Below are 25,664 nucleotides of genomic sequence, written 5' to 3'. Positions count from 1 at the left end.
TATCTGCCTTAAACTAAACCAGACTTGCAGCCTCCTGTCTCTGTTTTAACTGTTCAAAGTGTAACCTGGGGCCATGACCCAAAAGAGATTTACGGCTGGCAGTGTCCATGGAATGCATAAGCCTAAGGTGCTTATGAGCCAATGCAACCTTCTGTTGGGAGCTGACTGCTATTTGGGCATTAGACCAGTTGACCAGGTGCTTAGGTAGAGTGCTTTCCTTCGCCTCAGTGTGCGGAGTAATTTCTCACTGAGAAAGCATATTACTTCTCTGACATGATGTGCCTTTTGCTGACAGGCTTTGTTAGAAGCCAGTGTGAATGTAATACCACACAGGCACAAACACATGTGCATGGGGTGCTGCCCTTCCACCTATCCTCAAGTTGAGACCTGTGGATAGAATGAATGCTATTATTCATGGAGCTTTATATTCATCAGGGTGCTTAAGGAGAGATCAGCGGATAAACAAAAATGTACAAACTATGGCCTTTCCATAAATCTTTAGGAGCTTCTACGGGGCCAGAAGAAATCCTTAAGTGCCACGTTACTAAAGAATACTTGGGTAAGGGAGGGAAGGGTAATGCTACTTCCCAGTTTATACTTAGCAGCACACTAGCCAAGTCTTGATAGACACCTACACCCATAGCCACCCCTTCAGAAAGGGCTCACTCCCAAGGTCATGTGAGTCCAGGACTGTTTGCGTGTCGCGTCCCCAGTGCTGGAAACTCATGAGTTCTAGAGTTGTCCCATGCCAACACTTACTGTTTTAAAAAGGTTAAGAGTGGGGTTGGCTCACACTACCCTTCCAATGTGTACGGACCACACAGATTGCCTGGTTCCATTCCCTCCCCGCAGGAGACCAGGGCAGAGAAAGGTCCTACACACTCACCTGGACAGTCGGCTTCATCGCTCTTATCCTCACACGTTGGCCAGCCATCACATTGCCAGGGGAGGGGTATGCACTGGATGGCACCACTGTGACACTGAAACTGCCCAGGGTTGCACCGAAGCTCTGTGGACAAAAGGGCAAGAGGCTGTTAAGGAAGTGGCACAGAAGCAGAAACCTAGGACAGAACTCTATCCACGTCAAGGTAGCCCTGGGACAAGTAGTCCAGATGCTGAGCAGCTGCCCCAATCTGCTTCCTCGGGGGATCTGAACACATGGTCCCGAAGTTGAGGGAAGAGAATGGTTCACCTCCCTCCCAGGAACACTGAAATGGTATCTCAATGCAAGGTGAAGGACAAGACCCTCTTTAGCCAGGGAATACTGGAACACTTTTCCAAGAAGATGGGACTAGGAATAGGAAGGTGATGCTTTGGTAAGTCATGTGACATCACAGTAACCACACTCCAGGAAAATAAGGCCTCACAAGAAGGCACACTGAGATGACTGTGTGAACGAATGGGAGTCACTCAAGTAACTGGAAATCCAGACTTCGGAGGATGCAAGGCTAATAGATTTCTGACCTTTATCTCGCATGCTGCAGACAGCTAAAAGCAGTAATGAGAAGATGTGTTTGAATAAGTTAACGCTGACAGTGGTTTCTGACAAGATAAACTAATGCAGCAAAACACAGGTTTCAATAGAAGTTAGAAGCCTGCACACTACAGCCGAGTGCTGAACTCTTCCCTTCTTGTTGATTTTCGCTTTACTCACCGTCTTTTTTTTTTTTTTTTTTTTTTTTTTTAACTTCAGAGCTAGACTGTCACTGTGCAGCCTGGGCTAGCCTTTGGGCACATACCAGCAAAATGGCATCTGTTCTTGTCCTGGGCTCAGAGCTCAAGGCAAGTACTCTACACTTTAAAAACAGCTAACTAGAGAGCTAGCTTTGTCTCTAGCCTGACTCACTTTCATATAGGCTGTTTGCTTATTTATTATTTGGACTAAATCCCTAGCACCAAAGAGCACACACAGTACGACTGACCTACATCCTTGGGCTTATGGACAGCTCGCTCTCTCCTCTCCCCACCTCTGTGTTTGGACACATATGCCAGGGCCACCCTCAGGTTTGTGTTCCTCCTTCAGGCACTGTCCACTTTGTTTTTGGAAACAGAGTTTCTCATTGGCTTGAGATGACTGATTAGTGCTAGACTGGCTAGCCAGCAAGCTCCAGGGTTGCCTGTTTCTGCCTCCCCAGCAATTAGGAGCAGTGAGTGCTCTTGCAGAGGACCTGGTTGTGATTTCTGACACCCACATAGCACTTAAAATTATCTGTAACCCCAGTTCGAGAGGATCCGATGCTCTCTTCTGGCCTCCATGGGCACCAGCATACATGTGGTATACAAACATGCATGCAGGCAAAACATTCGTGCATATAAGATAACAAAAATGTTTTGAAAAACCTCAACTATGCACAAATGCTTCCCAGTTTATATTATGGGACAGTAGACTAGGTGGTCTACAGTCAGCTAACCGTGGACAGTCAGGATGTGGCAGATCCCAAAACTGAACAATAGCAGTGTGTACCGCTTCCAGTCAGTCATGATGTAACAATAGATAAACAACGTTCTAGCACACCATGCTGCTGAACCACGGTGCTTGGCAGGTTGGGGATATTAAATGTACTTTCCAATTATGTATCTTTAAGTCACTATAGCTTTACTGGGACATGTCCAATCAGAAGTCAAGGAGGGTCTATGTTACCATAAGCTAATTTTATATACAGATATACATTGTATATATAGTGGAGATGGCTAGATGCAGTATGTTTTCCATGTCCATTTTCTGCTTCTATCACAGAATTTACCACAGAGTAAGTAAATTACAAACAACAGTTTAGGGATTGAGGCAAGATGCGGCACAGAGCAATGAAAATCTGTGTGCTTATTTTACAGGCAGGCTTTCTTCCCAGTATCTTTTCCCATATCATTTGGTGAGGATCGTGATCCACCACTGTAGCAGCAGTGAAAAGGCTGCAAGCAAACACAACTATCTGGAAGCAGATATTCCAGTCCAAAGTGCAGTGCTACCTTTGTCTGTCCTAAGTCTACATACCCTTTCCTTCCGGAAGACTGCAACTGCAGAGCGGAGCATGCTCTGACATCTGACAACAGGACAGCGTGCTACCACCTTCTGTAACAGTCCACACAGACACACAAAACCTATCCCTCAACCATAATGAAAAAAATGAACATAAGAACAAATGCCAAAACCCAAATTTGAAGAAAAAAGAGAAGTCTTTGAACATGGACCAGAACAACGCAGTAGAGGGTCCTTCGCTACTAAGCTGTGCTGGGGCCCTCAGTGTTCCAGATGTTCTGAGTCTACTGAGCATCAAGAAAACGTTGCCCTGTGTTTCATTTGTCAACTTAGAAAATGCAACCTGGCATATTTACTACATGCTATTAGGAAAATAATACAATATCTTTTCATATTAAAACCAACAGTTTAATTAGCCACACTTCTGGGGACTGGAATGCCCACGGTCAGGTCTTGCACCCAGTGAGCACCTTCCTGTTGCTTGCCTCAGTAAAAGCAGCCCATGGTAAAGAGATGTGAGGAAGGGAATCCCAGTCTCCTGAGCAAAGAAATAAAAGGCTTACAGCTGAAAAAAAACTTCAGCATTTAGCAAAACCCTTTATAAGGGTTAGGGTATATCACTCATGGGGCTGAGTGTTTAAGTATTTCCCTAGGACTTAGGAGGTTTTCAGTTTGACCCTCAGCACCTCAAAAGAAACAAAAAACCAGGTGTATCCAACTGAGGCCCACAGACCACATGCACCCCAGGACAACTGTGAACACAGCTCAACACATCAGCAGACCACAATGTCAAATCGTCGGTGCTCCTGCTTTACACAAGGGCAAGTCCAGGCTCAAGTGTTTTCACTAGAAAAAGTCTCTTTAAGAAGAACTAATATCGGGGCTGGGGAGACAGATCACTTGCTAAAGTATGTTTTGCTCTTTTACAAGACTCACATTTGGTTCACAGTATCCACGCTGAGGTGGCTCACAACTCTGTGACATCAGCTGCCAGGAATATGGTGCCCCATTCTGGCCTCTGAGGGCACACATACCTAAATGGCATACATACACATCTAAGTAAACATAAAACTAAAAATTTGTTTCTTTCTGTTTTTTTTTTTTGAAACAGGGTTTCTATGTGTAACAGCTCTGGCTGTCCTGGAACTTGCTCTGTAGACCAGGCTGGCCTCGAACCCAGAGAGATCCGCCTGCCTCTGTCTCCTAAGTGTTGGGATTAAAGACCACCACTATAAAACTAAATCTTAAGAGGGGGGAGGTGGTGATGGTGCACACCTTTAATCCCAGCACTTGGGAGGCAGATCTCTGTGGGTTAAGAGGCCAGCTTGGTCTAGAGAGCAAGTTCCAAGACAGTCAGAGCTGTTATACATAGAAACCCTGTTTCAAAAAAAGTCAGCTCTTCCAGAAATTCGGAGTTCAGAAAGTCACCCAAAACAACAGCATTACAAAACAAATATAAGTTGGACATGGTGGTACATGCCTGTAATTCTAGAACTTTGGAGGCTGAGGCAGTACTAAATTCACAGTCAGCCTTAGCTACATGGTAAGACTGTCTCAATAAATAATAATAAACTGAAAAAAAATAGCAAAAGAAAAATAAGTGATAAATCTAACAAAAGACGTTTAAATCCTGTTGGTGAAAATAGAAAAATATGGCTGAAAAAATATATTTAAAAGATCTAAACCTATGGAAAATGAATTCAAAAGGTTAAGATCTCAGTTTACCCAAATTCAATGCTACCAATAATATCCACCAGACTTGATTGCAGAAACTGCCAAATTGACTCTAAAATTTGAGGAAATGCAAAGAATTTAGAGCAGCAAAAACATTCCAGGATCTAGCAGAAAAGAACAACCAACAATCCAGCATGGCAGGAAACCAAGACAGGGTGGCATAGGTATCAAGAGGTTATCACAGAGCCCAATGGAAGCACGCCTTTAATCTGTCTCTTGGGAGGAAGAGGCAGGTGGATCTCTGTGAGTTGAAGGCTATTTCAACAACTGGACATGGGATGACTGGCTCCCACTAAGAAAACTCTGTGCTCTGCTCCTTGTACCAGTAAGAAAAAGTAACTCAAAAATACATCGAAGGCCTAGATAAATGCAAAGCTCCAAATTATCAAAATTTGAGCAGAAACCATGGGAAAAGTTTGTAACTTTGGTATAGGCAGATTGTGACGATCTATGCTGAGTCACAAAATAGAAAGCAGATAAGCTGGACTTCACTAAATTTTATAACTCTTTCTTTTGTGACAGGGTCTCACTTCGTAGCTGTGGCTAGCCTAGAACTTGCTCACAGAGATCTGTCTACCCCTGCTTCTGCCTCAATTGCTGGGATTAAAAGTGTATGTCAGGAGCTGATGATATGACTCAGCAGCTACTCTACTCTAGAGAGTTTATTACTCTATCAGAGGAAGAGTTCAGTGCCCAGTACTCACATCAGGAAGCTCAAAAATACCTAGAACTCCAGCTCCAAAGAATCTCATGACCCTTGCTGGCCTCTAGGGGTACATCCACAGGTACACAGATGCACACAAACACACCCAAGGAATCTCATGACCCTTGCTCGCCTCCAGGGGCACATCCACAGGTACACAGAGACACAGACACACACAAACACACCCAAGGAATCTCATGACCCTTTCTGGCCTCCAGTGGCACATCCACAGACACACACAGCCAAGGGATCGCATAACCCTCACTGGCCCCCAGCAGCACACCCATAGCTAAACATAGATACAGACACACAGACATACATATACCCAGACACACACACAGCCAAGGGATCTCATGACCTTTGGTGCCCTCCAGGGACACATCCACATACCCACAGCTACACATGCAGACACATAGACACAGACAGACAGACACACACGCATGTATATACAAACAAATAAAATAAATGTTTAGGAGCTGGAGAGAGAGTTCCAGGTTAAGAGCACTGGCTGCTCTTTCAGAGGACGTAGGCTTGATAACCAGTACCCACATGGTGGCTCACAATTGCCTGTAATTCCAATCCCAGGGCCATTTTTTTTTGTTTTTTCGAGACAGGGTTTCTCTGTAGCTTTGGAGCCTGTCCTGGAACTAGCTCTTGTAGACCAGACTAGCCACAAACTCACAGGAATCCACCTGCCTCTGCCTCCCACGTGCGGGGATTAAAGGCAGGCGCCACCACTGCCCAGCTCCCAGGGCAATGTTGACACCCTCTTTTTCCTGCCACAGGCACCAGGTATGCATGTGGTACACTGATATACATGTAAACAAAAAAGCCATACACATTTTGTATTTAAAAAAGAACAGTGTGCTACCATGCCCAGCTGGAGCTCTTAAGAGAATGAAAAGATTGGGGTTGTAAATGGGTGCTGGAAAGATGGCTAAGAGTGCTTGCTGCTCTTTCAGGGGACCTGATGTGGCTTCCAGTACCTACATCAGAGAGCTCACAACTGCCTGTAACTTTAATTCCAGGGATAATGATTCACAAAGACACATAAACATAATTACACACACACACACATTAGGTTTTGAAGCAGGACTTCTCTGTACCTATCCTGGAACTAGCTGTTGTAGACAGATTGAAGGCGTGAGCCACCACCACCTGGCTAATTATAAAACTTGTAAAATCCAGATGAGTTTCAATTATGCCAAGTGAAGAAACTACTATGTACTCAAGATATAGTTCCTGAACTTCTTAAAAACACACATTCAATATGCAACAACAGAAAGCAGGTCAGAAATGAGAGGGCGATGGGAGAGACTACCAAAGGGCACAGGAGAACATCTGTGGTGATAACCAGTGTGCTTGCTACCTTGGCTGTAGTGGGAGAGGAAGATCATAGGAGCTTACTGGCCAGGCAGTCTAGTAGAAACAGCAAGCTCCAGCCAGGTTCAGCAAGACATCCTGTCTGCAAAAAGTAGGTGGAGAATTGATTCAGGAAGACATTCTTCCAACATTGGCTCTGGTCTCCCTCCACATGGACCCACATGAGCAAAAGTACCCACACACAAATGGGTACTTTTGTACACATCAAAACAACTTCTTTTCTTTTTTCTTTTCTTTTCTTTTTTTTTTTTTTTTGTGGGCCTTGGCTGTGTTGAGATGAAGCTGAATTATCTCCTTTCCAGTTCCAGTCACTGGCTGTCAAGTAGACAATAAACTTAAGTTTTGTATTTTCTGTGAGATGCACGTGGCCACAAAAGTAGCCCCATCAGCAGTGAGAAGAACACCTTTCCCAAGAAGCAAGGTGTACTGACCCACAGCAGAGTACACCTGCTGCTGAGTAAGGCGTTGTGGACGCTAATCTGAGTGCTCTCAACTTGGTTCTGTTTAGAAAAAGAAGAGAAGGAGATTCCTGGACTGCCATCAGTGACTAGGACCCAAAAAAGCTAGCAGATTCCAAAAGCCTTTCCATCTCTGTAAAGAGCATGGCCTCCTCCAATTTTGTCGGGAAGCCCTTAATCAAAGATGGTGAGGAGCCCAGGACCAAAAGCACCAAATATTCAGCGCCTTGTTATTCCACAAGTCCTGCAACACAAACACAGACATGTTGCTCTGAAGAAACAAAGCACTAAAAAAAAATGAGGAGGCTGAAGAATATGCTAAAATTTTTTGGCTAAGAGAATGAAGGAAGCCAAGGGGAAATATGGACTGCCAAGAAACAGGCTGTCCTCCCTGAGCGTTTCCATTTCTTTTATTGAGGATTTACTTTATTTCTAATTCTGTGTATGTCTGTTTATCTGTGTATGGGTATGTAAATATGATCTAAATAACCCTGAAGGCCAGAGGCATCAGATCTCCTGGAACTGGCATTATAGGTAATTTTAAGTTGCCTGATGTTGGTGCTGGGAATTGAACTCAGGTCCTTTGCAAGAACAGTATATGTTCTTAAGCGCTGAGCCATCTCTCCAAGTGGTAATTTACTTCTAAGTCTGTGTCCAGTGAAAGGTAAGTCTTTAGGAGTAACAAGTCGGTAGTGGTAGAACGCGCCTTTAATCCCAGCACCTGGAAGGCAGAAGCAAGCAAATTTCTGGCAGTTCAGCTTGGTCTACATAGTGAGTCCCGGTATGTCTAGAGGTACAGAAAATAACAACGAAAGAGTAACAAATAAATTATCAGATCATGGGGAGGACAACTTTTTTTTTTGGGGGGGGGGATTTTTCGATACAGGGTTTCTCCGTAGCTTTTGGTTCCTGTCCTGGAACTAGCTCTTGTAGACCAGGCTGGCCTCGAACTCACAGATATCCACCTGTAGATCCGCCTGTCTCTGCCTCCCAGTGCTGGGATTAAAGGCGTGCGCCACCACCACCGGCTGAGGACAACTTTTAAATATGTGTAGTTTACTATATGGTAGTTGTACCACAACATCTAAAACAGATTTCAGTTTATATAATCAGCTCTCCAGTGAGGTCAGTCAAGACTAATCACTTCCTCTATGGCCTGCTTCCTCACCTGGATCAGCTAGGCATGGGTCAGTTACTACCACAACTCCAGAGCAGGAATTAGGCTTCATAATTACAGTCCCAAGGCTGACTCACTACTAAAGACTATTTATCTGATGAGGAATTAATAATGGGGATGGTCTCTTCTGGCCTCAAGTCTGCACCCCTAAGCATTAAGTTAAGTGCCTGCAATACATCATTCTTCCCAAACCATTCTTGATTCTTGGTCTTCCAGTTTGGTTAAAAACTAATTTCTAAACTATAATGAGAAAAAATAAGACAAAAAATTAGCGAAGAACATTTTTAACACTATCCACTCTATTAAAAAGCCACAATGCTGTTTGGAGTACACTCATAGCTTCTTTTTTTAAAAAGTCACCACGCAACCAGGCTGTAGTGGCACATGCCTTTAATCCAAGCACTTAGGAGGCAGAGGCAGCCAGGATCTCTGAGTTCGAGGCCAGTCTGGTCTATAGAAAGTTTCAACAACCAGAGCTACAAAGAGGAAACCCTCTCTCAAAAACAAAAAAAAGTCACCATGCCTGGAGAAGTTTCAATGTGTGGCCTCAAAGTCCTTTGGGAAATGGTCATCCAGTGAGGTTTGTTTTCCCAACATTACTATTATTTTCTTCAAAAGCAAACATTTTGAGGTCAGCATGCCTGCTCTGGCAAACAGCCCCTAATTCCCATACACCCAGCTTTATTTAGTGCTCAGTACTTAGTTAGCCATTGGGGGTGGGGCTTGTGTAAACTTTTGTGTATGAACTCCTCTAGCAAAGCATCCTAAAGTTCCAACAGCCTCTCTAGTCGAAAACTGCCTGTATAGACTGGTCAAGTCATCTGTCCCAGGATAGGTGACTCAGAGACCCTAAGATACTGGGAGTTCATGCTGTGTGTATATCTGAGACAGGATAAAAACCAAGGACAGGCAGGGACCCTTAACACCCCAGTTCCCTGAGCATCCATGCTTCCTTCATCAGGTCAGAGAAAAGGGCCTCTTTTTCCTAGTTATTCTTTGCAACCAGACAGATTTGGCAAAAACTGGTCTTTTAAATTTTCTTTAAGGGAAGAAGAGTGAGGGAGGGGGAAGGAGGGCATGATGAGCAGATGGCTTTGAGCAGAGTGGTTTGTCTTTCCTCATTCAGAATACAACTGGCCTCTGGACTCAGGAGTGTTTGGATCTCAGGTTGCAAAACACACCCTCTTCTTGGAAGCCTTCCCAGCAGGGTCTGCTGGGTCTCTTAGTCTAGCCTTTCAGTGAGCAGGCATGTGCAATTGTCTCATTAGAACTGTTCTTAGACTGAGCACATTCCCACCTCTTGCATTAACTCCAAGTACCTGAGGAACCGTGTTCCTACAAGCATTCAGTGAATGTCCAAGCAGGAGGCTCTTGGCCTTCCTGGCCCTCCTCTGCTGCCCCAGAGCAACACATGAGCTCCTCCTCAACGCCTGGGATTCTACCTTCCAAAAGTGTCTGGAGTGTCTGTTCTTAGGGAGGAAGGTGGGCCGTGAACCACGCAGGTACACTCCAGCACTTCCGCAGTCTGCATCACCTGCAGTGTGTGGGACAGGGGTTCTGTCGGGTCTAGCTATATGTTACCTGCACATCAACATTTCCTCTCACTTCTTTTGGAAAATCCTTTCGGTCCTTCCAAAGGGAAACTAGTATCAATTTTTGCCTTAGAGGAAGTAGCTAAAAGAGCCACCCTGTTTTGCATTTGGGTTTGCCAACATCCTGGTACCTAGGCCCTATGACTGACTCCTTGCTGGGCACGACTGAGGCAGCTCAGCTCTTCCTAGTCAAGGACAATATTGCTGTCATGACACAAGTCTGTGGCCTCGGTACCAAAACAAGAAGTCCCAGTGTGGCAGCAGTTCCCAAGCAGCATCCCACACCCTTAACACATGTATTTATTTATTTTTGAGACAGTGTTTCTCTATGCAACAGCCCTAGCTAGCTGTTCTAGAACTAACTCTGTAGACGAGGCTGGCCTCGAACTCCAGGGATTCGCCTGCCTCTGCCTCCCAAATGCTGGGAATAAAGGCATGCACTACCACCGCCCAGGCACCCTTAACACATTTTAACTCAAGGTCTCTTTATGTGCTAAAATTACTGAGGATTTAAAAAAATGTTTTGCTATGTGTTTATTAAAGCAGAAAAAAAGCTCCACCAGAGCCTAAAATTCTAAACAGATTTACAATATAATCCAGCAATTCCACTTATAGATGTGCATCTGTTGTACGTGGCTGTGTGTGTCCCTGAAAAGAACATGTGTTAGAGGCTGGGTCCTCAGCTGATAGTGCTGAGTATTAAATCATAAGGTTTCTGACCTCATGACCGGTTAATCCATTGATGAGTTCACCTCTGAGTGGGTTATTAGGCAAGGCTAGTTAGAATAAACAATTCACTGGGAAGGACATCTTTTCCTCTCCTTCCTGTTTCTCTGCTTCCTGCCCCACAAGGCGAATGTCTTCCTTTACCACATATACCTGCATATTTTGCCTTGTCTCTAATTCAAAGCAGCAGAGCCACCAGATCTTACACTGGAGCCTTTCCCCCTTCTTTAGTTCCCTTTCTTTCTGTTGGTGTGAAGAGACACCATGAGCAAGGCAATATATGGAAGAAAGCACTGTTGGGGCTTACAGTTTCATCATGCTGGGGAGCAAGGCAGCAGGCAGGTGGGCATGGCACTGGAGCAGTAGCTGAAAGCTTGCATACTCATCCAGAACCATGAAACAGAAAGAGCACTAATTGGGAATGGCGTGTGCTTTTGAAACCTCAAAGGCTACCCTCCCCCAGTAAAACACCTCTGCCAAGGCCACATTCCCTAATTCTTTCCTAACAGGTCCATCAACTAGAGACCAAGCATTCAAATCTAGTTCATGATGGGGGCCATTCTCATTCAAACCACCACACCCCCTTTAACTGAAATTAACCTTCTCTCTTTCCGTTGATTTTCTTGGGTATTTTGTCACCGTGACACAAACAGGATCACTACTTTATTCCCCAGGAAATGACAGTCTCTTCAGCAACCGGTGCTGAAATGACTATACAGTCAACCGAAAAGAAAGCTGGGCTTCATTTAACACAAATATAGAAACTAACTCAAAGTCTATCAGACTTGTGCTGTAAGGGCTAAAACTATGAAACACCTAGAAAACAGGGGCTACTCCCTGATGTCAGCCTTGGAAACCATTTCCTCGATGCAAACCAACAGCAAAATCAGCAAAAGAATAAAACACAATGGTGACTTCATGAAAAAAATGTTTGTGGATCTCAGGATTGTCAAGGACTAGAAAAATAACCCACTGAATGAAATAAAATAAAATATATTAAATTCAGTATTAGGTATTAATATTCAGAATCTATAAAGAATTCCTACAATGTACAAATACAGCTGCTCAATTCAAAACTAAAAAAATCATGTAGATATTTCTCTAAAGAAATACAAATGAACAATAAATACGTGAAAAAATGCTCAGCAACACTACAGGCATCAGAGAAACACAAGTCAAAGCCACAGTGAGATAGCACCTCACATCCACGAGAACAGCTATTTCTTAAGGTGTAGAGGATGGAGCCTTAGAGCAGGACTCCAGCGGTGTGTGATGACTCAGCATCTGGGGAAACACAGAGTTAGTGTATCAACTAGCAATTTCATTCACAGACATATACTCAGGAGGGCTGAGAGCAGAGACTATAACAAGTAATTGTACACCAATGTGCACATCAGCACCTATTTCTAACAGCTGGAGGATAGATAAAAATGTGGTATATATTATTTGGTAATAATAACATCTATGTTCTACAATGTGGATGAATCTGAAAATATGCTAACTCAAAGAAGCAATCACAAAAGACCAGATTCAGCATAATTTCTCTTATATAAAATGTTCAGAATAGACAAAACCATAGGGACAGAGTTGGTTAGTGACTGCCAGGAACTAAGGGAAAAGGAGAAGCTATTATTTAACTGGTACGGTTTCTATCTGGTATAATCTGAGCAACGTTCCCAGGCTTTAACTATGTTTTGTTTTGCATGTGTGTGTATGCGTCACAATGTGTGCAGTTTGTGCAAGTATGGACATGCATGTGGAGACAGTCTCTTTGTTGTATATGCTTACGTGAGGTGGGCTGGCCTGTTTGCTCCCAGGATTCTCATGTCTCTGCCTCCCACTTCTTTTGCTGTGGGAGCACTAGGATTACAGAAGCACGATACTACATGCAGCTTTTGTATGAGTTCTAGGGATTCGAACTCAGGTCCTCCATGCTTTTAGGGTAAGCACTTTACACACTAAGCCATCTCTCCAGCCCCTTAACTGTTTTAAGCATGTGATTGAGTGGCATAAAGTACATTCAGATTTTTGTGTAACTCACTTCTGCACATTCCTGAAACTCCCCGTCATCTTCCAGTGTTACACCATTTGTGCCGCCTTCCCCCAAGAACCCCACGGTCTTCTTAGGCCTGGTTTGGCAGTCCCTGAGGCTCTATCCCTGTAGCACATAGCTCCCTTCTAGTCATGGCCATGTGCAACCATCTGGCCCTTATAGCTTCTTGGGATGGTGTATGTGGAGATTAGTATAGAAAGAAGCACCAGGAACCCCTCATAAGACAGGCCTCTGTTCCACACTTCATGATGACCATATCTTGTTAGGCCCCATTCCTTGTTCTGAGACCATGGAGGTGACCATTCCTGGCAGTCCTGAGCCCCAAGAACAACCCATTCAAGCAGTGCTTTTTACTGGAGTTTCAAGTGTTCTGTTGCTAGCAATGATCCTGAAGAGGCAAACTCTCTGAGAAGGTCCCATCAGCAGCAGGGAGTTGGAGTCTAGGCTTTTGCAGAGCACGGCACACTGCTGGGTCTCTACTATAAAGCCCTGTTTAGGGTTGCCAGCACCTAACTGAACCTGAAACTGAATAAATTCAGAGACCCTTTGGTCAGTGGCCTTGCTATTGCTATGAAGAGACACCATAGCCAACTCAATTTACAGAAGAGTTTACTGGGGGACTACAGTTTGAGCTACTCTTGACCATGGCTGTGGGAAGCCTTGGGGGCAGGCAGGCTGAGTGCTAGAGCAGTAGCTGAGAGTTTACATTTTGAGACAACACGGGAGGCAGTAGCACAGACTTTTGAAACCCTCAAAGCTTACCCCCCAGTGACACACCTCCTTCAACAAGGCCATAATATGAACCGATGGGAGCCATTCTCATTTAAACCACCACAGCTACATAGTTGAGTTTGAGGCTACACGGGACTATCTCAAGAAAACTTAGCCTTAGGACTGGTAAAGTGATTCAGTGGGTAAAGGTACTTTGTACTACGCTGGAGGACCTGAGTTCAATTCCTAAGACTAACAGTGGATGAGAACTAATTCACACTCCAAACATTTGTGAGTGCATGAGTGAATGCACGAGTGTACACACTCACACACACACGTAATAAAAATAAAATTAAAAAGAAAACTGAATTTGCTGCTGTGGAATATTTGTTGTGGAATATATATTTGCTGTTGTGGGCAAAGATGTGTTACATTTGTTTACACTGCATTTGTTTAACCATGTAAAGATGTGTTGCATTTGTTTAACTATGTAAAGATGTGTTGTATTTAACTATATAAAGATGTGCTATATTTGTTTACGCTGCATTTGTTTATGTAAAGATGTGTTGTTTCACTTTGCCTGCCTAGGCACCTGATTGGTCTAAGAGCTGAACAACAATAGCTAGGCAGGAGGGGGACAGGTGGGGCTGGTGGGTAGCGAGAATAAATAGGAGAAATCTAGACTCAAAAAGAACGAGAGAAGGGAAGAAGAGAATGAGGAGAAAGGGACATGCCTGGTGCCAGAAGCCATGCAGCCAACAGCCAGCCAAACATAGAGACAGCAGGAAAGTAAGATATACAGAAAGAAACAAGGCAAAAGGTAGATAAAGAGAAACTGGTTAATTTAAAAGAGCTAGCCAGAAATAAGCCTAAGATAGGCCAAACATTTATAACTACCAGTCCCATAGGTAAGTTTTTGTTGAGCTGGAAGTCTGACTTTGCAGCCCATGCTAATTACCCTCCAACAAAATTCTCCCTCTTCCCTGGTAGTAGACAGTGGAAATCAGGATCTTAGATATGATAGACAAGTGCTCGACCAATGAGTTATACACTCCAGCAACACCTAAGGGCAATATTAAACAATAGTTCTGAGGCATGCAAAAAGATGATCTAAGGCCAACAGCAATGGGCAGCTTTACCCCATCTCCCCCCACCCCCACATAGATCGGAACACTATCATGCACTGCTATCACCACAGAGCTCTGATAACTCTGGGAAGGGTTCAAAGGCAATACAGCCTAAAAGCATCATTTCATATACTCCTTTGGAATCTTAGATCAAGCACAAGTTTCAACATACCAGAATCTCCATCTGATAAAGGAATGTTATCATTTACGGTTATCTAGGCTGTGCACCCCAAATGCTTAGCAGAGTGGGGGGCTGCTCAAACACAGTATAGAGGCATGAGGACAATGACAGTAGCAGCTAAGCCCAGAATAGACTGACTACAGGACAAGTGGAGAGGCACGTGCTCAGTTCCTGACAGGGTAGTGCTGGGCACAGTAGCAAAAGGGAGCAGTAAGGACAGAAAGATAGGATTGTGGTGATGGTGGCCATTGTTAGGAAAAAAATACGTAGGGAACTGAGACTCAAGGTAAAAAGGTAGAAGACAAGAAACAGAAGGAAACAAATCCACTATGGGGGTTTGAATAAAAAAGCCCCCCATAGGCCACAGGGAGTGACACTAATAGTAGGTGTGGCCTTGTGGGAGGAAGAATGTCACTAGGAGGTGGGCTTTGAGGTTTCAATGGCTCAAGCCAGGCCTAGTGGCTCAGTCTCTTCCTGCTGCCTGCATATCAAGAGGTAGAACTCTCAGCTCCTTCTCCAGCACTATGCCTGTATGCCATCATGATGATAATGGACATTTATAAACCTCTGAATACTAAGTCAGCCCCAATTAAAAGTTTTCCTTGATAAGAGTTGTCATGGTCATTCATGGTGTCTTTTTCTAGCACTAGAACTCTGACACCCACTAAGTCTGCACACATCCATGTGTTACGGTCAGGCTGCCCAGACTACAAATGCTAGCTCTACTTTATAAGCTGCAGCTCTGGAGCTCTGTAACCTTAAACAAGTCATTTATTCTCCTAGACTCTGCCTGCCTGTAAAATGGGGTTAACCCACCTCACACTGCACTATGAAGTATTAACATGTAACAGCATTTAGCTACAATTTGATATCATTTTTGTGTTCTAATCATCTTTATAGTTAGTTACTTTTTATTTTTGTTTGTTTTAATCATGTTTTACCTTTAGTTACAGGATCTAATTCATTTTATAATACCTTTACTTAGGAACGGCTCAGCAAATAAAAATAAAATAAAACAACAGAATTCTGAGCTTGGTCCTTGGAACACGTGAAAACAGCTGCATAGAGGGGCTTGCATCTGTAACCCTAGCACTCTTGGGGCAAGATGAGAGGCAGAGAGAGGAAGCAGGAGAACTGGATCACACAAGATACTCTAGAAGAGATGAGACCCTCCCTAAAAAACAAAGCAGAAGAGGCACACACCCAGCATAAGACCAACTACATAGTGAGTTCCAGGCCTCCTAGGCTATATAGTTAGACTCTTTCAAAAACAAAACAAGGTAGACAGAGAACTAACTCCAAAAAGTTGATCTCCACAGATATGCATAGTTTTTTAAAAACACCCCCAACACTGTATGTATGTGTGTACACACGTGGACTCATGCAAAGGTCAGAAATCAATGTTGAGTGTTTTGCTCAACTGTTCTCACCTTTTTTCCCTCTGAGACAGGGACTCTTACTGACCTGAAGCTCATCAATTCAGCAAGACTAGCAGGCAAGTGAGCTCCAGGATCCCCTATCTTTACTTTTCACAGGCCCAACCTGCTGCTCCTGACTCTTTCACTGGTTGCTAGGGAACAAACTCAGGAACTCAAACTTGCTTAGCAAGCATTTTATCAATTGAGCTATCTCCTCAAGCCCTAAAAATACCTTGTTTTCAGAGATAGTCTTACTCGCTATGTAGCCTAGGCTGGCCTGGAACTCATGAGCCTGCCTGACTCTTCTGGGTGTTGAGTAAAATATCTTTTCTAACCCCTTTCTTCTCTCTCTCTTTCAAGACAGGGTTTCTCTGTGTAGCCTTGGTTGTCCTGGAACTCACTCTGTACACCAGGTTGACTTCAAACTCATAGAGATCTGCCTGCCTCTCTGCCTCCTGATTAAAGGTGTGTGTCACCACACCCAGATGACCCTTCACTTTCATGAAAATGTCTTAAGAGGTAATATAACCAAGCACATGGTTCAAAATCCACAAAGTTCACACAAAAGGTGGCAGACAGAAAGACTCAAATTGTAAGTAAGCCTCCCAAGCTTCTGGAAATACATGCAGTGCAGGCGTTCCTTTGATGACAAAGACAGTGTGGTGAGATCACAGGCAGAAGCCATTGACTGACTGCCCTGAACAGGCCACCCAGGCCAGAAGAGTTGTAAAGCAGCAGTGCCCACCCTTAGGAAACTATGAACATCAAAGAGTCTCAACCCAATGACAAAGCACCTATCTTTAGTCTGCACGTCCCAGGAGGCAAAGCATGTCACCAACATGCTGGTCCTGAGTGGCCTGTTTCTGCTTCTGATTAAAATCTAAGCGACACCCTCTTCTAGTCTCCACTGATATCTATGTACAGATACACTCAAATAAAAATAAATCTTAAAAACAAACTAACAACATAAAAACAAAGAAAGAAAAAGGGCTGGCTGTGGTGGCTCACGATGCTAATTCCAGCACTTGGGAGGCTATGGCAAGAGAATCAGCATAGGTTAAAGCCTGCCTATGCTATGCAGTAAATTCTAGGATAACCTGGGCTGCAAAGACACCATCTCAAATAAAACACCCAGTTGGTAAAGCGCTTGCCATGCAAGGACGTGAGTTCAAGCCCCAGAAACTACTTTTAAAAACCAATTGTGAGGCTGGAAAAATGACTCAGAGGTTAAGAACCCTGGCTGCTCTTCCAAAGGTCCTGAGTTCCCAGCAACACATGAGGGCTTACAACCATCTAAAATGATATCTAGTGCCCTCTTCTGGCAGGCATGCAGGCATGCAGACAGAACAAAACAAAATAACAATAACAACAAAAACCAATTGTGAGCAGGGTGGTGGTGGTGCACACCTTTAATCCCAGGATTTGGGAGGCAGATGCAGGTGGGTCTCTGTGAGTTCAAGGCCAGCATGGTCTACAGAACACAAGCTCCAGGGCGGCCAGGGTTGCACAGAGAAACCAGTTCTGGTAGTGTAGGCTTGTAACCCCAGTGAAGGGAAGAGAGAGGTGGATCCCTGGTGATTCTGACTGGCTTAATTAGGTAAAATTCCAAGCCAGTGACCTCTCCCCACCCTCCCCCACTAAAAAACAGCTTGGGGCTGGGGAAATGGCTCAATCAAGAAATAACTTTTGGTGCAAACATGAAGACCTGAGTTTGGTCCCAGCAACTACTTAAAGATTGGTGTGGCAGCATGTGCCCCACTCTAGCACTAGGGTAGTGAAGATAGGAAGATCTGTGGGGCTTGCTAGTCAGCCAATCTAGCCAAATTCATGAGCTCCAAATACGGTGAGGGACCCTGCTTCAAAAACTAAGATGGAGAATGAACTGAGGGATACTCAACATTGATTTTTGTCTTCACATGAACACATGTTCCCATAAACACATAAACTCATAGGAACACACACATACACATCATCAGATGGTGGTGCCTGAGGAATGACAGCTGATGTTCACCCCACATACACAAAAGTATAGCTGTGAACTCCTAAAGTAGGTTCTCCAGAGAACAGGCAGGATCTGCCTGGGTGCACGCTCAAGCCAACTAACTCCCTTAGTTAGTTGCACTCAGCCTTGTCCTGCCCCTTAGCTGCAGGAGAGAGAGAACAAGCTGAGTGACACAATGGCTGATGTCAGCAACCAGAAGTCATCTATGCAGGAAGCAGGCAGAAGGGAGCAAGAGTAGGAAGAAGCACGGGCGTAGGAGGACCAGCTCAGAGTAACTCAAGTAACAGCTTCACCAGGCAGAAAAGGGAAGAAAGCTAAGAGCAAGAGTGCAGCCGTCATGCCTAGCCACATGTCCCAACCACAGTCTACAACATAAGCTGCCCAGGAAAAGCTCATGTAGAGTCAGCTGTGTTCCCCAATCCAGGTGCAAGCCTAACTCCCTCTTTCTGGAGACCCCATCTCCACCCTAGGCTGACTGGCTGGCAAGCTTTAGAAAGGATCCACACTGGCAAGAAACCCTCACCTCTTGCCTGTCAGCATAGCTAATACACAACGAGCAAGTTCCACCAAACATGAGGCCAGCCAGCTGGCTGTATCCCCTTGCTCACCCACCTCATGTTCCTACAGAATGGCTACAACGACCCCATCCTCCTTCCATCCGCCAAGGCAAAGCTATACGGCAAACTCGCTAGAGGAACTACTACTGTCCTTCATGTTACAATATAGTCATTTGTGCATTTGTTCAGTAACTGATCTTTTGTTTAATAACTGAGCTTCTTTTTGAAATGCTGTGGAATAATCCTGTACACTGTGAATATGTATTATTCTCATTGGTTAATAATAAAGCTGTTTGGCAAGGCAAGATAAAGTTAGGCGGGACAATCAAACTGAGGACTCGGATGAAGAAGGGCAGAGTGTGGGGAGATGCCAACAAGTCACCCAAGAAGCAAGATGCTGGAGGACAAGTAAAGTCACAAATCACATGACAATACATAAATAAAAATGGGTTAGTTTAAATGTAAGAGCTAGTTGGTAATCACCCTGAGCTACTGGCCAAGCATTCTGTAATTAATATAAACTTCTAAATGTTTATTTGGGAACTTGGTGGTGGGCTAAAATACTCCAGCTCTATTTACATTTAAAAATATATAATTTGTTTTTTATTTTATGTTCATTGGTGTTTTGCCTGCATGTATGTCTGTGTGACAATGTCAGAAGCCCTAGAACTGGACATATGTATACGTACATTATATAAATCAAATGAGTTTACACTACTTGGAGTGCTAATGCTCCTCCCAAGAGCCACAGACTAACAAAAACCCTAGTACCAGGCATGGGAAACCTCCTTTCAAGTTGTTGGTCAGGGAGAGACTCCCAAAACAAAGCAGGCTATTGCTGTTGCCATTGGTTGCCTCCCACAGCTTGAAGGTAAGAACTAACTGCTGAAGACACCATACGTTTTGGACAAATGCAATAAAGAAATTGAGCTAAAACTGACCTGGAAGCCTCCTCCCTGAGGACTAGTTCCCATAGTATCCAAAGGTGCTATGCGGGCTCTCAAGGGAGAAAAGCAACCAACAGTCCTACCTAGCTATGAAGCCTGCAACACAGCAGTGGCCAGCATGGCAAGATAGTCCCAAAGGTGCAATAGTGGCATCTGTATCTTAGAGGTAACCAAAGGCTGTTTAGCTGGACTGAAGGAATTTATGCCTATAAACTGTTCTATAAACTTAAGTTACCCAAGGCAACTAAGCCTTGCCATGATTGGCAAGTTCATGGATCCTAAAGAACAGCAATTCTCAACCTTCCTAATGCTGTAACTCTTTAATTCCTCATGTGACCCTAGCTATAAAATTATTTTGTTGTTACTTCCTAGCTGTAATTTTGCTACTGTTATGAATCATAATGTAAACATCTGATATGCAGGCTATCTGATGTGACCCTATGGGGTCACGACCCACAGGCTGAGAACCACTGCTAAAGAGGAACCATCTACTGCCATTTGCCATCTACTGCTAGTGCAGTTTAATTCCCAATGCATTCTAAATAAAATACCTATCCTTATATCCAAAGAGAAGCTCTCATCTCTCATCAAAGAAGCTTCTTTTCACAGTACAATCACAGAAAACTACAAATGGTCAAAACGCACATAACAAGCGTTGGTGGGGGGGGGGGTCCCTCCTTAGCTGGTATACAACTCCTACAGTTAAGGCTCAGGGAACATTGCAAGAGAGATCATGGACCCTAAAGGGGAGGGAGTACAAAAGACTTTAAGGGGCAGAGGACCAAGATGTTCGCTGCAAGGCATCTTCTAGACAGGGAGCTGTACTCATGAAATCGTAACAATATTTTCCAAGCAAGATCTGCATAAACACAATAGCAATTAATATCCAATGTGGATGAGGAAGTCTCACAGGCTCCACACCTAGAGGAAGAGCTACAGGCAAACAACAGCTGCTAAGATAAAGAAAATCATTCTTCTTTTCTAGGGGATGAACCCCTGACAGGTCACTCAATCCCAAGCAGTCAGCTTAGCATTGTATTTATGTGTACATGTGTATATGTAATATATGCAACAATAATAAAGAAAAAGGGAGTCATGAATTTCAAGTAGGGACACAAGGAATTGGAAGGAAGTAGGGTAGAAATGATTTAAATAAGCATTCATGCATGAGATTCTCAAAAATAATGAAAATAAATGTAAAAACATAAAGAATAGAACTTGAAAACAAAACGTGTGATTGCTAAGAAAATCCTGCGGAAGCTGCTATATGTGTGGCATGATTTAAAACCACTGCACTGAGTTCTCACATGCACATACCATGAGATTCACAGACTAAGGGTTCCCTAGACTCCTTCAATCTACCTGTGCAACATACCAACAGATGACCTGTATAAAGCATTTGCTGTATATCAGGCACTTTTTGGAATATTTCCTTACCCATTTTAATCCTTACATCTCCATGAAGCCCTATTATGATGCTTACATTCAAAGTGAGGAAGCTGAGGCGCAAAAGTAACCAGAGAGACCGAGAAAGAGAACACAAAAGTACCACGGACAACCTTGAACCCAGGCAACGTGGCTTTGAATCACTACAAGCGTGTGTCATTGACCTGGAGGAGATAACCTGGCACACCAGGGAATTTTCTCCATCACAACTGGCCTGTGAGCATGTCTGTAGAGCATATTCTTGATTGCTAGTTAATGCAGGTGAGACCATCCCACTGTGAACAGTGCCATCCCTAAGGCAGGTGGGTCTAGGTTATATAAGAAAGCTGGTTCCTGCTGGGCGGTGGTGGCGCACGCCTTTAATCCCAGCACTCGGGAGGCAGAGGCAAGTGGATCTCTGTGAGTTCGAGGCCAGCCTGGTCTACAAGAGCTAGTTCCAGGACAGGCTCCAAAATCACAGAGAAACCCTGCCTCGGGGGAAAAAAAAAAAAAAAAAAAGAAAGCTGGTTCCTGCCCTGCATTCCCTTCACGATGGACTAAAAGGAAGTAAACCCTATCTTCCCCAAGTTGCTATAACAAACTATGTCAACTTCTAATTCTGACAGATCATCTAAAATAACAGTTACACTCGACTCTTCTACCACCTAAGTACAAAGACATCTATGTCCACAGCCACTACACCATAACCACAGGCCTCTGAGCTATTGAACTCCAGCCTGGGCTTGTTCTACCAAGGCCTGCCAAGGCAAAATATGACCAGCTTCCACTAAACTTTCCAAGACAGCTGGTAGCTCAAGCCAGAAACAAAACCACAGCTGCCACAGAATAACCACACTTTTAATCATAGCATCATGCTGCTCAGTTGTCTGGGACCCCAAACTGGGCTTTGCAGGCTGGGAGGGGAACCAAAGGTCATGAAGTCCTCAGCACCCACAAGCACACGTAGACATATGTTTGGTCACTGGCTCTTTACTGGCTCCTGAACATTGACACTGACATTTCAGAATCAAAAACCTACCAAAGGACCAGAGGAGGCAAAAGAACTCTCCAATAGTCAAAGGCTCATCCCACCAGTGGAAAAATCAACTACTGGATCACTATCATCCCTAGGAGGACCTGCTATCACTGGCTTACCTGCTATGGCTAAGAGAACCATCTGCAGCAGAGGATCTGCCATTGCTGCTAGGACACTACCTGGTATCCAGACACCTCTCACCACTGCTAGGAGGAAAGGATCTATGAGCCAGGCCAGGGAAGGCAACAGAAAAGGCAAAGCCTTTTTTCATACCTTTTTCATGACTTTTAAATTATTTTCTCTTTCATTCTTTTTTGGGGGGTCTCATGGCAGAAGTTTGGTACCATCACCTAAAGGCAGTCAGAGATTCCACATCTAGAGTTAAGAAAACAATTTATAAGCCAAGTGTGGTAGCACGTGCTTTAATCTGTGCTCAGAAGGCAGAGACAGACAGATCTCAGAGTTTGAGACCAGTCTGGTCTACAGAAGGCATTCCAGGATAGCCAGGACTACACAGAGAAACCCTGTCTAGAAAAACCAACTAACCAACCAACAGAGTAACATGAGGTTTTTCTGAGGCCCAAACTAAACAGCCAGATGGACAAGGATCCAAACAAAGGTGTATAGTGACCAAATCAGTCAGGCCCATAAGACTGAAATCTCACCTGGTCACTTAGCCTTTACGAGAGCATTCTCTACTTTAATTTCTCTGTCTATAAAATTGGGCTAGTAAGAGTTCCAGCGACTACCAAAAGTTAACACAAACATTAATGCTTAGAACAGTGTCTGACATGTAACATCTTCAAACAACCAAGATCATTTTAAAGAATATGGAAGCTGAAGGTATAGCTCAGTGGCAGAGTGCTTGCCTAGCATGCACAAGGTTCTGGATTTCATTACCCATCACTATAAAAACAAAATAGAAAAAGAAGCTTGGACAAGTCAAGCCCTGCTCCACACACTGTCTCCTCCCCATCTCTGAAAGGCCTAGCCTGCACCAAAAGAAACCCACAATGTCCTGGCTCTTTCTCACAAGTAACACTGGGCAGAAGCAAGAGGACAACCCTCTGCCTCCTTCCTAAGAGACCTACTTGTATTCTCCTCACACCCATGTATAGATCAGACCTTGACAGGAAGCAAGCAAATCTAGACCAGAGAAGGACCTTTCTCTTGAAAACCCAGCAAAAAGACTCTGCCCAGCACTCCCAGGACAGACAGGAGAAACATGCACACAGACACAATAGCACACAAGAAAAAAAAAACTGACCCAGCAACCCCTGTCTTTGCTGACCATGTCAGGGGGTACATTAGAGTGCTTACGTACTGGACAACTTAAGACAGCTCTGGGGTCTACTGCCAAGTTCCAGCCTAGAAAGCCATAGATTCGAGAGCACATTACTCCTCTATTGGAGCCTCTTGCACTACATGTCCCATTCAGACTGTAGGAGGGTTCTGGGAGACCCTCCCTTGCTGCACATGTACAAACAGATGGATGGCCTCTGTCATCAGTCTCCAGGCTCCATGCTCAGGGATACTCGACACACAGGACTATACTGAAGAACTCCTATTTGCTCTCTTCTCCAGCACTTCTAAGGAGAGGGCTGTTCTCTGCGCTTGATTATCTTCAGTGATGGCAGGCAGCACGAACTCACGCATCCTTTCCCTACCGCTCTCAGCCAGCTGGCAGGATGTGTGTACAAACTGGCCGGGGAAAAACGGTTAGTGACATTGGTCGCCTCTGTAACCAGACAGAAGTTGGCTCTGGAACAAGAGGCATGAGGCAGGCAGGCAGGCAGGCATGGCTCTATTTCAAGGCCTAGAAACCTCCGCTGCAAAACTGGGACCCAGAAAACAGAAAGGGATGGCAATCCACTCTATACAGGCATATACATGTTTACCAAGACTTCAATCACAAGAACCACAAACCCAACAGCCCGCCAAAAGAACCATACCCAGCAGGCTGCTTTACAGTCAGTTCACTATGTAGAGCAGCCGGTTGCACGGAGTTCCTCTCGGGAGCCCAGGGAGGCACTCCTCAGTTCAGCGTCGGCCTGGGGTCTTGGTCATTGGGGCTTAGGCAGACATTTTCACATGTGACAAAGGCACAAAGCCCACCACTGCAATATGTTACAAGACGGGAGCTGGACTGGGACACTGCTGTGGGTGCACCCATCTGCTGACACCCAGTCATGATGTCACCCACAGAAGACTTGCCTTGGGCATTCCTTCATGGGAACCATTCCCCACTAAAAACACGAAGCACGATACTTGTCACTGCACTGGCACAGAGGTAAGCCTGCCGACACAAGACACACACACACACACACACACACAGATATTAAAGCATCCCTTTCACCGAAAGTTCAGACACCCCTGATAGTTCTAAAACTTTTTGGCAGATTCCTAAAGGGTCAGTGGGGCTGTAATGGGAACTCTTGAACCTGCTGGCTAAATCAACCCTGTTTTGGAGAGTGGGGGAGCAGTTAGATTTTCTTGGTGCAGTTTAGGAGTGTTTGAAATAGGTAGAAAAAGGGATCTGAGGTTCCCCACCACACACAAAACTCCAAGGGAGTACCAGAAGTATTTAATCACATCACACACAACTAAGTGCCGGGCACCGCTGAGAGGGCTCTGTCCCCTGCACTCGGGGTTTGGTTTACTCCCAGTACCTCCTTTGGGCCGGGCTAGACTTCTGTGATGCAGCGTTTCTTTAAGAGGCAATAAGCCACCAGGCATCGCTGTCCAGAGCTGAAACACTAGCACAAAGCCACAGTTGGGCGGACAGTTGGGACACCAGGTGCCTCTACAAGCTGCTCTCAGCCCCTAGACTTCCACTCAGCCCAGCAGAAGCTCCTGGCCAGAGGCTCCCAGAGCACGGGACACTCTACAGACGTGGGTCCAAAGGCGACATCCTCGAGGCTCCGAACCCAGGTACACTCCAACTTGTGCCCGGCAGGGGACGAGAGGCCCGCAGCCAGGCCTCGCCTGTGCCTCGCCGAGGCGCAGTGGACGCCCAGCTGCGGCGGGTGGAAGGACGTCCCCGGCCCCACCCCCGACCGCGCCCCCACCCCCAGCGCCGCGCACCTGGCCGCAGCGGCTCGGTGACAGTGAGAACCAGCAGGAAGAGCAGCAGAAAGGCACCGCTGTCTGCCTTGGGCACCATTTATCCTCCGTTCATCGTCCCCGGGGCAGCCGCGAGACCCCGCGGGGAGGCCGGACCTGGCCCAGATGAGGGAGTGAGGGCCGGACTCCGGCCGGGGGTAGAAAGGTGGCGGGCGAGGGATCCAGCTGGGCCGCGGCGACGCTGGGCGGCTGCAAGGGAATGCCGCCGACCCGTGCGCACTCTAGGCCGCAAAAGCGGGACGGGATTCCGGCTCGCGCAAGATGGCGGCTGTCCTGCTCGGGCCCGCGCGACCCCGCCTCCAGCCCACACTCACCAATGAACGCCGAGCCGGGC

At 45.2% G+C, this 25,664-nt stretch overlaps 1 protein-coding gene across 1 annotated transcript in view; it reads right to left on the bottom strand.

Annotated features, from left to right (window-relative positions):
• Positions 1-25,626, bottom strand: part of Dgcr2 (DiGeorge syndrome critical region gene 2) — a 62,115-nt gene extending 36,489 nt beyond the window's left edge. Inside the window, exons 1-2 of the mRNA XM_050122934.1 lie at positions 25,292-25,626; positions 887-1,009 (exon numbers count right to left, since the gene is read on the bottom strand). Of these exons, the coding sequence (XP_049978891.1) occupies positions 887-1,009; positions 25,292-25,370 (202 nt within the window). The 5' untranslated portion in view covers positions 25,371-25,626. The remainder of the gene's footprint in view (positions 1-886; positions 1,010-25,291) is intronic.
• Between the last annotated feature and the right edge of the window lie 38 nt (positions 25,627-25,664).

Source organism: Alexandromys fortis, unplaced genomic scaffold, assembly GCF_014885135.2.
Source record: "Alexandromys fortis isolate MF-2015 unplaced genomic scaffold, M_Fortis_MF-2015_v1.1 scaffold_219, whole genome shotgun sequence".
In the NCBI taxonomy this organism is placed as follows: Eukaryota; Metazoa; Chordata; class Mammalia; order Rodentia; family Cricetidae; genus Alexandromys; species Alexandromys fortis.
This window is presented reverse-complemented; position numbering and strand designations above follow the sequence as displayed.